The sequence below is a fragment of the Carcharhinus amblyrhynchos genome, chromosome 25 (genome assembly GCF_965287045.1).
Source record: "Carcharhinus amblyrhynchos chromosome 25, sCarAmb.v2.hapA, whole genome shotgun sequence".
NCBI lineage: Eukaryota > Metazoa > Chordata > Chondrichthyes > Carcharhiniformes > Carcharhinidae > Carcharhinus > Carcharhinus amblyrhynchos.
In genome coordinates, this window is record NC_137348.1 from 9121441 (window position 1) to 9134666 (window position 13226).

The following is a 13226-nucleotide window of genomic DNA, read 5'->3' on the forward strand; positions in this document are numbered from 1 at the left end:
AATATTAATGGCACAGAAGAGGACATTCCACCCATTGCGATTCGCTCTTTAAAAGAGGCAGTAAATCATTCCCCCCCGCCCATTACTCCTTCCCACCAACCTGGAAATTTCACTTTTAAAAGTACTTAATTTATTTTGAAAATTATTTAATCTGTTCCCACCACCCTTCTTGATAAGGTATTTCAAATGACAACAACTTGCTACTTAAGGGAAGGCGATGTCATAAGAACATAAGAACATAAGAAATAGGAGCAGGAGTAGGCCATCTAGCCCTTCGAGCCTGCCCCGCCATTCAATAAGATCATGGCTGATCTGTCGTGGCTCAGTTCCACTTTCCCGCCCTCTCCCCATAACCCTTAATCCCCTCTCTTATCAAGAACCCATCAACCCGCTTCTTAAAAATATTTAGCGAGGCAGCCTCCACCACTTCAACGGGCAGAGAATTCCAGAGATTCACCACCCTTTGAGTGAAGAAGTTCCTCCTCAACTCCGTTCTAAACCGCCTCCCCTTTATCTTGAGGCTGTGCCCCCTAGTCCTACTGTCTTTTTTGAGCGGGAAGAGTCTCTCCACCTCTATCCTATCCATCCCATTCATCATCTTATACGTCTCAATGAGATCTCCCCTCATTCTTCTAAACTCTAACGAGTACAAGCCCAGTTTATTCAGCCTCTCCTCATAGCTCAATCCCCTCAACTCCGGTATCAGCCTAGTAAACCTCCTCTGCACTCCCTCCAGGGCTAAAAAATGTCCTTCTGGTATTGTCACTGAATTATTAATCCCAAATCTCAGCTAATGTTCTGGGGACTCAGGTTCAAAACCCGCCATGGCAGATGGTGGAATTTGAATTCAATTAAAAATATCTGGAATTTTGAATCTACTGACAATCATGAGACCATTGTCGATTGTCAGAAAAACCCATCTGGTTCACTAATATCCTTTAGTGAAGGAAAGGAAATCTGCATCCTTACCTGGTCTGGTCTACATGTGACTCCAGAGCCACAGCAATGTGATTGATTCTCAACTGCCCTCAAAGGGCAACTAGGGATGGGCAATAAATGCTGGCCAGCCATGTCCATGATGCCCATGTCCCATGAATGAATAAAAAAAAAATCTAATTTTCCACTGACTCTACCTTTTTTTGTCTATAGATGTGTAGTATTGATGTGGAGATGCTGGCGTTGGACTCGGGTAAACACAGTAAGAAGTCTTAACACCAGGTTAAAGTCCAACAGGTTTATTTGGTATCAAAAGCCACTAGCTTTTGGAGCGCTGGTCTTTCGTTAGGTAAGTGGGAGTTCTGTTCACAAATAGGGCATTTAAAGACACAAAATCAATTTACAAAATAATGGTCGGAATGCAAGTCTTTACAGGTAATCAAGTCTTAAAGATACAGACAATGTGAGTGGAGAGGGGGTTAAACACAGGTTAAAGAGATGTGTATTGTCTCCAGCCAGAACAGTTAGAGATTTTGCAAGCCCAGGCAAGTCGTGGGGGTTACAGATAGAGTGACATGAAGCCAAGTTCCTGGTTGAGGCCGTCCTCACGTGCGAAACTTGGTTATCAGTCTCTGCTCAGCGATTCTGCATTGTCGTGTGTCGTGGAACACTTCAATGGTCATGGGCATTTGGCCTCCGATCTTCAGGTCAGCATTCTCCAAGGTGGCCTTCATGACACGTAACAACACAGAGTCGCTGAGCAGAAACTGATAGCCAAGTTCCACACGTGAGGATGGCCTCAACCGGGAAGTTGGGTTCATGTTGCACTATCTGTAACCCCCACGACTTGCCTGGGCTTGCAAAATCTCACTAACTGTCCTGGCTGGAGACAATACACATCTCTTTAATCTGTGTTTAACCCTCTTTCTCCACTCACGTTGTCTGCACCTTTAAGAGTTGATTACCTGTAAAGACTCGCATTCCAATCATTATTTTCTAAATTGAGTTTGTCTCTTTATGTGGCCTGTTTGTGAACAGAACTCCCACTTACCTGAACAAAGGAGCAGCATTCATTCCGAAAGCTAGTGGCCCGTTGGACTTTAACCTGGTGTTGTGAGACTTCTGAATATGTGTAGAACATCGGATGGATATTATTGGATGTGTAATTTAATGTACTATATGTTCTCGCATGCTATCATCCCCTTAGCAGCGAGGGTTAACTTGTCTTACTTCAATGTCATATGTCATTGGTGTGACTTTTTAAAAAAATAAAGTCACTTTGTGAAGGTCATGTTGTAAAAAGCACCTCTTATGGTCAGATCTAAGAAACAAAGTGGCGATCCCAGACATTTACGTCGTAGGGAAGACTTTACTGAAATATCCAGCCATGGATCAACACAGGCACCTAGGAGCCAGGAGACTGTGGGTTCAAGACCCACTCAAGACTCAAGTATAAAAATGAAAACCAGCTCAAGCCCAGCACTGAGGGAGCACTGCACTGTCAGAGACGACATTAACCTAAGACCTTGCCTGCACTCTCAGATGATGAATGGGATGGATAGGATAGAAGTGGAGAGACTCTTCCCGCTCAGAAAGGACAGTAGGACTAGGGGGCACAGCCTCAAGATAAAGGGGGGGCGGTTTAGAACGGAGTTGAGGAAGAACTTCTTCACTCAAAGGGTGGTGAATCTCTGGAATTCTCTGCCCGTTGAAGTGGTGGAGGCTACCTCGCTAAATATTTTTAAGACGCAGGTTGATGGGTTTTTGATAAGAGAGGGGATTAAGGGTTATGGGGGGAGGGCGGGAATGTGGAACTGAGCCACGACAGATCAGCCATGATCTTATTGAATGGCGGGGCAGGCTCAAAGGGCCAGATGGCCTACTCCTGCTCCTATTTCTTATGTTCTTATGCATGTTAAAGAACTCATGGTCATTATTTTGTACAGCAGCAGGGCAGTTAACTCTTTTGTGCTGGCCAACTTTTATCTTTCAACCGAAATTACAAAAACAGATGATAAACTGCTGTTTGTCCCAGCCTGCTGCATGCAAATTGGCTGCTGTGTTCCCTATGTTTTAATTCAAAGTACTTCATTGACTGTAAATCCCTTCAGAACATTCTGTAATTTTAAGAGATGCTATATAAACGCAAGTCATTTTTAAAGTCACAAACAAATTGTCTACACAATGAAATGTCATAGCGTGTATAGTATAAACATGCCTGTCGTAATATCATATTTTCAAAATATAGCATTAACTATCTATTCTCACGGGGCAGCACAGTGGTTAGCACTGCTGTCTCATGGCACCAGGACCCACGTTCAGTTTCAGCCTTGATTGTCTGTGTGGAGTTTGCACATTCTCACTGTGTCTGCATGGGTTTCTTACAGTTTCCTTCCACAATCCAAAGATGTGCAAATTAGGTGGATTGGCCATCCTAAATTGACCTTTAGTGTCCCAAGATGTGCAGGTTAGGGGGATTAGCAGGGTAAATGTGAGATGGGTCTGGGTAAGATGCTCTGTTGGAGAGTAGGTACAAACTCGATGGGCCAAATGGCTCCTACTACACTGTAGGGATTCTATGCCTTCATGTCAGGTTATGCAGTAGATGATCCCAACACAAAATCAAGTCACTATTTCAATTCAGTAAAATCTATTCCAAACAAAAACAATCATATTTAATTGGACAATGCCACGTTACTAACTGCATTCACGATAGCAGGAGTGATCTTCCAGTTACTTTCATAAAGGATATTTGTCACCTTATTAAAAACTGCAACTTGAGCATAGGAAGGAGAGACTTTACAATGGATGACTGTTTCCAATAGTCCAGTCCATCATCTTTTTAGTGTAGAATTGATGGAAGTCTCACCTTCTCCACGTGATGCAGCTGTTGCTCAGGATGAGGATAGCCCGATTTAAACATATTAGATTACACATCCGAGTTTGCCTTTTGAGAATATTAATACACAATTTGAGCATATTATTCATATTTCACTTATTCCATACATTCTGGAAAATTATTTCCATTCTGTACTTTAATTTCTCCTTTGTGTAACTATCAGGTGACCCTTTGCTGGAATTTGCAGTACAAAAAGGTAATAAGAATCAGAATCCCTACAGTGCAGAAGGCGGCCATTCAACCCATCAAGTCTGCAAAGACTGTCTAACAGAGCATCCCACTCAGGCCCTACCCCCTAACCTACACATCTTTGGATACTAAGGGCCAATTTAGCATGGGCAATCAACCTAACCACACATTTTAGACTGCAGGAGGAAATTGGAGCACTCGAAGGAAACCCACGCAGACATGCCGAGAAGGTGCAAACCACAGTCACCCAAGGCTGTAATTGAACCCAGATCCTTGGCATTGTGAGGCAGCAGTGCTAACCATTGTGCGGCCAAATTTAATAGTTATAGCATATTCATATCTCCAAAGCACCAATCCGCTGCAGTTTTAGATTTTGGAGAATGGAAATAAAGCAATTTAAGAGAATACCTCTTAACTGTTCTTGCTCATCCATTACAGCTGACATTTCTGGTTGTTCCTGCTGCTGCTGTTCCTGGTCCAAGCTTTGCAATGTTAGTTGATCTTGGTTTAGTGTTAAATTCTGCAAATCAGCCTGAAGAATGGAAGGAAGAGGATTTCAAACAAATAATTTATAAAGATTCCACATCATGGTGGATAACCATCCAACTCACTAAAGGTGGTTATCCCCCAGTGACGTAGCATCACTGAAGCATCACAAAAGACCAAGGGAGGACATATGGACAGGAGAGCAGGGTGTGTTGAAATTCGAGGAGTTGCAGGGTGAAGATGGTTAACTTGAGAATGGGACGCAGCTGTCAAGGTACCTTATGCTGATGTTCTAATCTATGAAAATTAAATGAAGTATGACCCTGATCAGTTGACCGCCCTATTTCCTGTGCGTGCCAGCCAAGTTTGGGATGCCCGCAAGAAACTACAAAAGGTCGTGAATGTAGCTCAATCTATCACACAAACCAGACTCCCATCCATTGACTCTGTCTACACTTCCCGCTGCCTCTGCGAAGCAGCTGGCATAATTAAGGATCCCACGCACTCCAGACAGACTCTGTTCCAACCTCTTCCGTCAGGAAAATGTTACAAAATACACATACCAACCGACTCAAGAATAGCTTCTTCCCTACTATTGAATGGACCTGCCCTGCATTAAGTGCATCTTTATTTACGCCCTAGCTATGACTGTGAAACTACAATCTGCACTCTCCTTTCCTTCTCCATGAACAATATGCTTTGTAAAGTGCGCAAGAAACAATTCTTTTCACCATATACTAATACATGTGACAATACTAAATCAAATATGTGCGTGTTTTGAACTGGACAACAGGAGATAAACAAAACCTGTACCCTGGAGAGGTCAATCCACCTCTTTTTCCATCTTGGTCAGGAAATCCTTATCCCACAATGCAAATATTTTTCCAAAGCAATGTGGCTTGTCCAATGCTAAACAACATGGCTGAATCTATACCCTTTACTCTGAGATTTCTCCTGCTGATACGCAAGTTAAACATCCTTAGGATGTTCCTGAATTGTCATAAAGGCATTCTTACCGTTTCCTCTTGACTTTCCAGTTCTGCTGGTGTTGCAACATGATTGGTCTTCTGATTTCCCTGCCTGGAAGCGAGATGCTTTTCCAACATATCATCTGCTGGCGCAAAGTTAAAAATGAATCAACTTCAACTGGAACCTGCTGAACCCCGGAACAACAAACCAACTGATCCACAAACCCACTGATGATAATCACCTCCTTTAATTAAAATATTGTTTTTTTTAAAATTAAGAGCAATAACAATGGTGTAGAATACAAGAGCAGGGATGTACTTCTGAGGCTGTGTAAGGCTCTGGTCAGGCCCCATTTGGAGTATTGTGAGCAATTTTGGGCTCCGTATTTAAGAAAAGATGTGCTGTCCTTGGAAAGTGTCCAGGGGAGATTCACAAGAATGATCCCTGGAATGAAGAGCTTGTCACATGAGGAACGTTTGAGGACTCTGGGACTGTAGTCGTTGGAGGTTAGAAAGATGAGGGGGGGTCATATTGAAACTTACAGGATACTGCGAGGCCTGGATAGATGGACGTGGAGCAGATGTTTCCACTAGTAGGAAAAACTAAAACCAGAAGGCACATCCACAGGCTAAAGGGACGATCCTTTAAAACAGAGATGAGGAGGAATTTCTTCCACCATAGAGTAGTGAGTCTGTGGAACTCTTTGGCGCAGAAGGCTGTGGAGGCCAGGTCATCGAGTGTCCTTAAGACAGACACAGATAGGTTCTTGATTAATAAGGGGATCAGGGGTTATGGGGAAAAGGCAGGAGAATGATTTTTTTTTCATCCCCAGTCATGATTGAATGACGGAGCAGACTTGACAGGAGCAGAATTAGGCCACTCAGCCTATGTCTTATGGTCTAACTCTCAGGCCATGTTCAAAATGATATAAAATTGTGAAACTATAATGGGAATAGCAATAAATCCAGAATTTCTTCAGAATGTGCTGCGTGGAACAATCTCAATGGCAATCTTGAGAGTTTGAGGGTTCAACACCAAAAAAAGAAACAAGTGCACACTATAATCAAACTGATGGGGGTTTGGATGGTGACTTCATTAGAGTACCCCAAGCCTTGGGGTGAATAGAACTATTTAGAATTTCAAAACAAACTGGAGACTAAGGCCTGGGTTTTATTGGCACACCACCCCCTCCTCCTAAGGCTCGTAAGATCACTCCCGAGGTCAACGGGGAATGCCGTTCTGAAGCCTCGCCCATCCTGATTTTTGGAGCAGCCATGCCAGTAAAATCAGGATCTAAGTGTATGTGGTAGCAATTCAAAAGAGGCTGGAAATGAAAATTCAAGTTCCCCGCACCTTCCCCAAGCTGTGAACTGATCTTGCTCAAGTCCGCTGATAGTTTGCTGATCATTGACTTCAGGGCCTTGTTTTCATCATTCAAACGTTCCAGTTGCTCCTGTGGATGGACACATTTCACTGTTAAAAAGGTAACTGCAGATACACACAGTCCTGATCTCTGATCCGCTTACTAGCTATTACAACTTCAGAAATCTAAACTGTCAGAGATGTGCATTCACTTCCATTCTTCAAACATTAGATGCCATTTATTAAATTCAGCTAATATAGTGTTTGAATTGGCTGCATCATACCCTGAAATGGAGTTTTTGGAAGGCAAGCAGGCGCTGAATGGCAATGGTTCATAGCTGCTTTGGCGTACAGTTAATTCTAGTTCCACTTTCAAATTTTTCGCATGTTAAATGGCCACGATTTATTCTCTCTCATTAGTGTGATAAAATGTCACTAAGTGTTGGATGCAGTAGAACTCTGGGTGCTCCAGTTTCCTCCCACACTCTGAAAGACATGCTGGTTAGGTGCACTGGCCATGCTAAATTCTCCCTCAGTGTACCCACTAAGTAGTCTCACAACACCAGGTTAAAGTCCAACAAGTTTATTTGGTAGCTTCCGGAATGCTGCTCCTTAATCAGGTGAGTGCAGGATTTGTTTCACAAACAGGGCATGTATATCAACACAAACTCAATGACAAGATAATGGCTGGAATGACAGTCTTTACAGGTAATCAAGTCTTTATAGGTGCAGACAATGTGAGTGAAGAGAAGGTTAAGCAGAAGTTAAAGAGGTGTGAATTGTCTCAGCCAGGAGTCTTTCTTATGTATGAAGTACATTTTTGAAATATAAAAAAAATTCTCTAGGAAAACACTATAGAAATGATCCCTAAGAGTAGTCTCCAGTCAGGACAGTTAGTGAGATTTTGCAAGCCCAGGCAAGTCATGGGGTTACAGATAGTGTGACATGAACCCAAGATCCCAGTTGAGGCCATCCTCATGTCCGGGGAACTTGGCTATCAATTTCTACTCAGCGATTCTGCGTTGTCACGTGTCTTGAAGGAAACAGACGCCAGAGTGTGACGACTAGAGGGTTTTCACAGTAATTTCATTGCAGTATTAATGCAAGCCTACTTGTGACTAATAAATAAACTAAAATGGCTTTATAGGATCAATAGCTGGAAAATCATGGGGATCGTGCTGGCAATGTGTACACCCAGGAATTCCCTAGAATAATAGCTGGAGACAGGAGGAACTTCGTTCAGTGCTTCCCATGTTATGCTTTGGGAATTAACAGATCCATTCTCTGCAAGCTCTTTGCTAGCAGCGCACATGCAGGGTATTACACATCTTCAATAACATTTGCTTAAAATTATCAGTTCTCCATTGAATCTGTAATCTCACCTTTGTAATCATATGATCCTTTGGTTGGAACTCAATTTGGACTCCCTCTTGTACCTCCTCATGCTGTGACCTATTCACCAAAGTTTGCTGTAGGTGTTTCTGAAACTCCTCCCGCTCAGCCACCAGTTGCTGGTAAGCCGCTATGTACTGCTGTAGGTGAGCATACATCTCATTCCTCTCTCCTTGCATGGTCTGAGCCTCCTGTGCCTTCACTTCAAGCTACAAAACAAAGAAACAAGCAGCATTGGAATATCGACTGCAATAATTACAAATGTCAAAAGCTGGGATGAAAGTTTGTTTTGGCAAACAATCCACACACTTCAAAGCCTTTCGGATAACTCTGATCAGTTTTCAGATAAGGCTGTTAGACAGAGTACCACGGGGCGGGGGGTGGGGGTAACAAAAGCCTTCCCTTCACATCTGGCCGGACAGTGGGAAACGAGCATTATCAGCTTGCCTCATTTGGAGTATTGGGGTACAGGAATAGGGCCTGGCTGGGATTGCCATTGCAGGCTCGATGGGCTGAATGGCCTCCTTCTGCAGGGTAGGGATCTATGAATATTTTTAATTATTCATTAAGGGATGGTAATATAGAAGTCAGCAATTTACATCATTCTGCCTGCCGGGGGGGGGAAAAAAGAAGAGGAGTGGCAGATGCTAACAGTACTGATTACATTTTATAGCATTATGAACAGAACACTGGATGTTATAAGATGGTTGTTTTAAACTGTCTTCTTTAATTCAAGGTAAAATGGAGTAGTGGGGAGTGAGTGGTCTCCAACACTATCTGCTAGAAACAGACCCATGTGACTTCATATGGAATCTCCTTGGACGCAAACCCCTTGTGACCTATTTATTTTGGACACAGAAATTCAAAGTAAAACTTATTCAAAGTAAGATGCAAGCTTTAACACCTAGACACAAAGGAGGATGCAGGTGACCTTACTGCTGCCCAGACTGAGGATTTTGGGGATGCAGATGCTGAAGTGTCATGCAGAAGAAAAGCACTGCTTTGGGGTAAATCACCGAGAGGAGGGCTGGTGAGGACCAAATCCTTGTTTGAGGAAACAAGGATATTGTGAAGAACTGAAGACCACAAAATCACCTTGCAACAGGAAGTCTATTGAATTTTGCTCAAAGGGTTGATTGAAGAGGATTCTGTTTAAAAAGGATACAGGAAGATTGACCCCAGAAGGGCAGAGAGAAGAGATGGTGTTCAAGTTGAGGAAATTTAGGTCCAAAGGTTTTGCATGGTATAATGTATGAACGCAACATAGTATTTTGGTCGTCCAGTAAATTACTAGGGAACACTTTTTCTGTGCTTTGTTATCTAATGCCATATTCAATCTACGTTGATTTTAATGCGTTTGTTACAGTATCAGTCTTAAAACATGAAACTTCACTTGATCCTTTCTGAGTCCGTCATTGGGAAATTCATTTCTCTCTTTCGAAGTGAAGGGTTACTTTATCATGTTTAAAGAAATACACGCTGACACAGAGGGCAAGTCAAGCTAGGAGGTATATACTTGTAATAATTCACTGCAAATAAATCTATACCACATGAAGATTGTCTCTAGTTTCTTCCTCCACCAACTGGCTAACAGCAGGGAAAGAAACACACTCTTTAGGACAATTGTGGCAGTTTATGTTTTAACCAATTTTTCCATCTGCTTTTTTAAAACTAACCATTCAGTACACCTTTGTGTTGTTCCATTAAGTGAAGGCAAAATGACATCCCCCTCTCCACACAACCATGCAGTGAATCAAACTGCCAGAACATGTATTTCCTTTTCCTTTTTGGGGGCAGCATAGTGGCACAGTACTTAGCACTGCTGCCTCACAGCGCCAGGGACCTGGGTTTGATTCCCAGCTTGGGTTTCTGTCTGTGCGGAGTCTGCACATTCTCCCCGTGTTTGCGTGGGTTTCCTCCGGGTGCTCCGGCTTCCTCCCACAGTCCGAAAGACATGCTGGTTAGGTGCATTGGCCGTGCTAAATTCTCCCTCAGTGTATCCGAACAGGTACTGGAGTGTGGCGATTAGGGGATTTTCACAGTAACTTCATTGCAGTGTGAATGCAAGCCTACATGTGGCAATAATAAATTTTAAAAAATAAACAATATAAAAGGGGCATCTTTTATATAAATTTGCATCTATAGTTCAAGATAGACATTATTATCCTGATTTCACGTTCTACTGTGTGCCTACAGTGAAAAATCTTTAACTTTCCCATTATTCTGTACGGGCCTTCCAAGTTGTCGGAATCAAAAACTCAGTGCCCCACCTAACCAGAAATTAATTGTTCTGCTGTACAGTGCACATTGCTGCAATAGGAAGCCAATGTTCAGGGAAAACATTCTCCCATCCCATGTAACCCAATGCACACTGTACATTCCAAGGCGCAAAAAGAAAAGAAAAACTGAGCACATCTGAAAAGATATACAATACTCCAGAATAAAAAAACTCGCAGAAGAACAGAGATTAAGCTCCCTCCATATAGCAAGAGTTCGGTATGATGATGCTTCAGATGAAATTGCAACTGGGTTAGGATGCACACAATGCAAGGAAAATATAAATTACTTGACATTTTTGCACTGTGGGAGGAATCAATACCTTTTCTTTCAAATCCGCCACACCCTCATGCATATGTCCCAGCTTCTTAGCCAACTCTTTCTTTACGTGCTGTTCTGACTGCAATGCACCGGTGAGCTCCATGTTCTCGTTGGTCTGTGGAAACAGTCAATTGAGAGGATATGTACATTATAAAACAGCAAATCTCTATCATTTTTCAAAATTAATTCTTCACAGTCCCCATGCAATATGGCTTATTGTGTAACTCGTCCACATGATTTGCTGATATGGTCAAATAATTCTTTCCAAAGTTGATGCAAGAATTATTGGTATTTTGATTGAAATACATGAAGTGAAACTTGGACAGGGCGAGGTAGGTGGGGATGGAGGTGAAAACATTCTGAATTAATTAAAGCTTGTAATGGCGTTGTGGTTGGAAGCCACTCTGAAAGAGTATTAGCAAACTATAGCCTCAAGGATCAGGCATCAAGTAGATAGGAGGGGAGGCAAGAGCAGAGGCCTATAATGTTTCGGAGATGGAAGAACGCAGTCTTGATAACAGAATCAATGTGGAACAGAGCTCTGGTTTAAGTAGTTCCATAGTTCTTGGCATTCTGCTGGGTGACTGGTAAGACTCTTGCATGAAAGCCAAAAGCACACAAGTGCCAACAGGAATCAATCAGGCTGCCTTTGATTTTGCAGAAGGTGCTTTGGAGAAAGTTTAGACTCATCCAGGTTCAGGTGTCACAGACGATTGGCGGTGTGTCGCAACAACCTCTGGATTAATGGAGAAATCCTAACAAGATGCCACACCATCATCCGTACGTCTGGTATCAGATCCCAGATTTCAAACTGGCATCAAGAGACTGCATGTAGATAGTAAAGAGGTGACCAAGAATGGCTTCCTGGGGTAAACCAGAGATAATCATGCAGATGTGAACTGGACAAGCTACTGAAAGCAATGTGGCATCTGTGGTTTAATCAGACCAGCAGGGTACAGACTACAGGGAAAATATATTAGAGGAGAATTGAATAGTTAACAGTGTAGAAGGCAAGTTACGTAAGATGTTCTTGCTGGCTTCGATCAAATGAGTTCTGGGTGCCGTGAGGGGCAGAGTGGGTGCCAGATAACAGGGTTCAAAGTGGGAGAAGTGACAGCACAGCTGACAGAATTAAGAAAAATCTGTGAGAGAGCAGCAGTTTGGGGGCGGGGGGGGGTGCAGAGAGAGAGTGTATAGAGGAGAGGGTTAATAATGTATTTGTTAAGGAATGAGCGAGTAAGGTAATCTTGACAATGGTCAAATGACAATCCTAAGCACAACAATAGGCAGTTTGTTCTCAAGATTTCTGTGAAGACTGCTCTGAGATTAATATCTAGTGGAAGAGTTCACATGCAAAGTTTGGAAAGAAACTGGGCATTGACATTGCAAAGTGCAAATAAATTGCGCAAAACAATCTGAGAGAATGAGGACTAATTATGTCACAGGAAAACTTAGATTTAATTACATTGCCAGAAGCCTAGCTGAAATCTGGGCAGGTGTGTAAAACAAACATCTTGGTTTACAATATTTGTTAAGGAGGATGGAATAAAAAAGGAGTTTTGGTCAAGAAACAACATAAATATGATATTGTTTATCCTACACCAAGTGATAGGTTTTAATCTCATGTCTGTCATGTTCCCATATCCATTCATTTTCCTCAATCAACAAACCCATTTTAAAATATTGGCATCTCTATCAATGACAGTGCACGCTGCAGCCTGACGACGCTTTTTAAAAAATAATTCTGTTTTATCCTTAATCTTATTTCTATCTCTAACTGTCCCAGGCTCCGCAGTCAAATGCTTCAATTAAAACATTTCCTCATTCCTCCAATAAAACAGAAGAGTTTCTGTTGACTACATCCAAACAGTAAAAATAAATGTGTACAAGAATATAAGAATTAGAAGCAGGAGTAGGCCATCTGACCCCTCGAGCCTGCTCTGCCATTCAATAAGATCATGGCTGGTCTTTTTGTGGACTCAGCTCCACTTACCCTCCCGCTCACTATAATTCCTTTACTGTTTGAAAATTTATCCATCTTTGCCTGCTTCACTGGGCAGGGAAGAAGTTCTCAACTCAGTCCTATAGATGTGGCCCCTATCATTTGAACATCTTTCCGATACAGTGGATCCAAATAATATACTGCTCTCCAGGACTTTATACCAATTCATCATTATACTCCATTGACTTTTATATTCGATGGGTGGAATTTTCCCATCCCAACTATGGGAATTGTAGCAGGCAGAACATAGATCAGGCAAAGGTCCCTTGACCTCAGGCTGGACTTTCCAGCCTTGGGGTGAATGTGGCTGGAAAATCCCACCCTATACCTCTGGCCATAATGCCATTTCAGTATTTTTTTTTTAAACTGCGTCATGTCACACTCGCTGACATA

At 42.4% G+C, this 13226-nt stretch overlaps 1 protein-coding gene and 1 pseudogene across 1 annotated transcript in view; both read right to left on the minus strand.

Annotated features, from left to right (window-relative positions):
* Positions 1-13226, minus strand: part of golga2 (golgin A2) — an 88244-nt gene that overhangs the window by 17490 nt on the left and 57528 nt on the right. Inside the window, exons 20-24 of the mRNA XM_080211901.1 lie at positions 10833-10946; positions 8224-8442; positions 6833-6932; positions 5527-5621; positions 4433-4556 (exon numbers count right to left, since the gene is read on the minus strand). Of these exons, the coding sequence (XP_080068027.1) occupies positions 4433-4556; positions 5527-5621; positions 6833-6932; positions 8224-8442; positions 10833-10946 (652 nt within the window). The remainder of the gene's footprint in view (positions 1-4432; positions 4557-5526; positions 5622-6832; positions 6933-8223; positions 8443-10832; positions 10947-13226) is intronic.
* On the minus strand, positions 7626-7724 carry LOC145358461 (small nucleolar RNA U3; annotated as a pseudogene).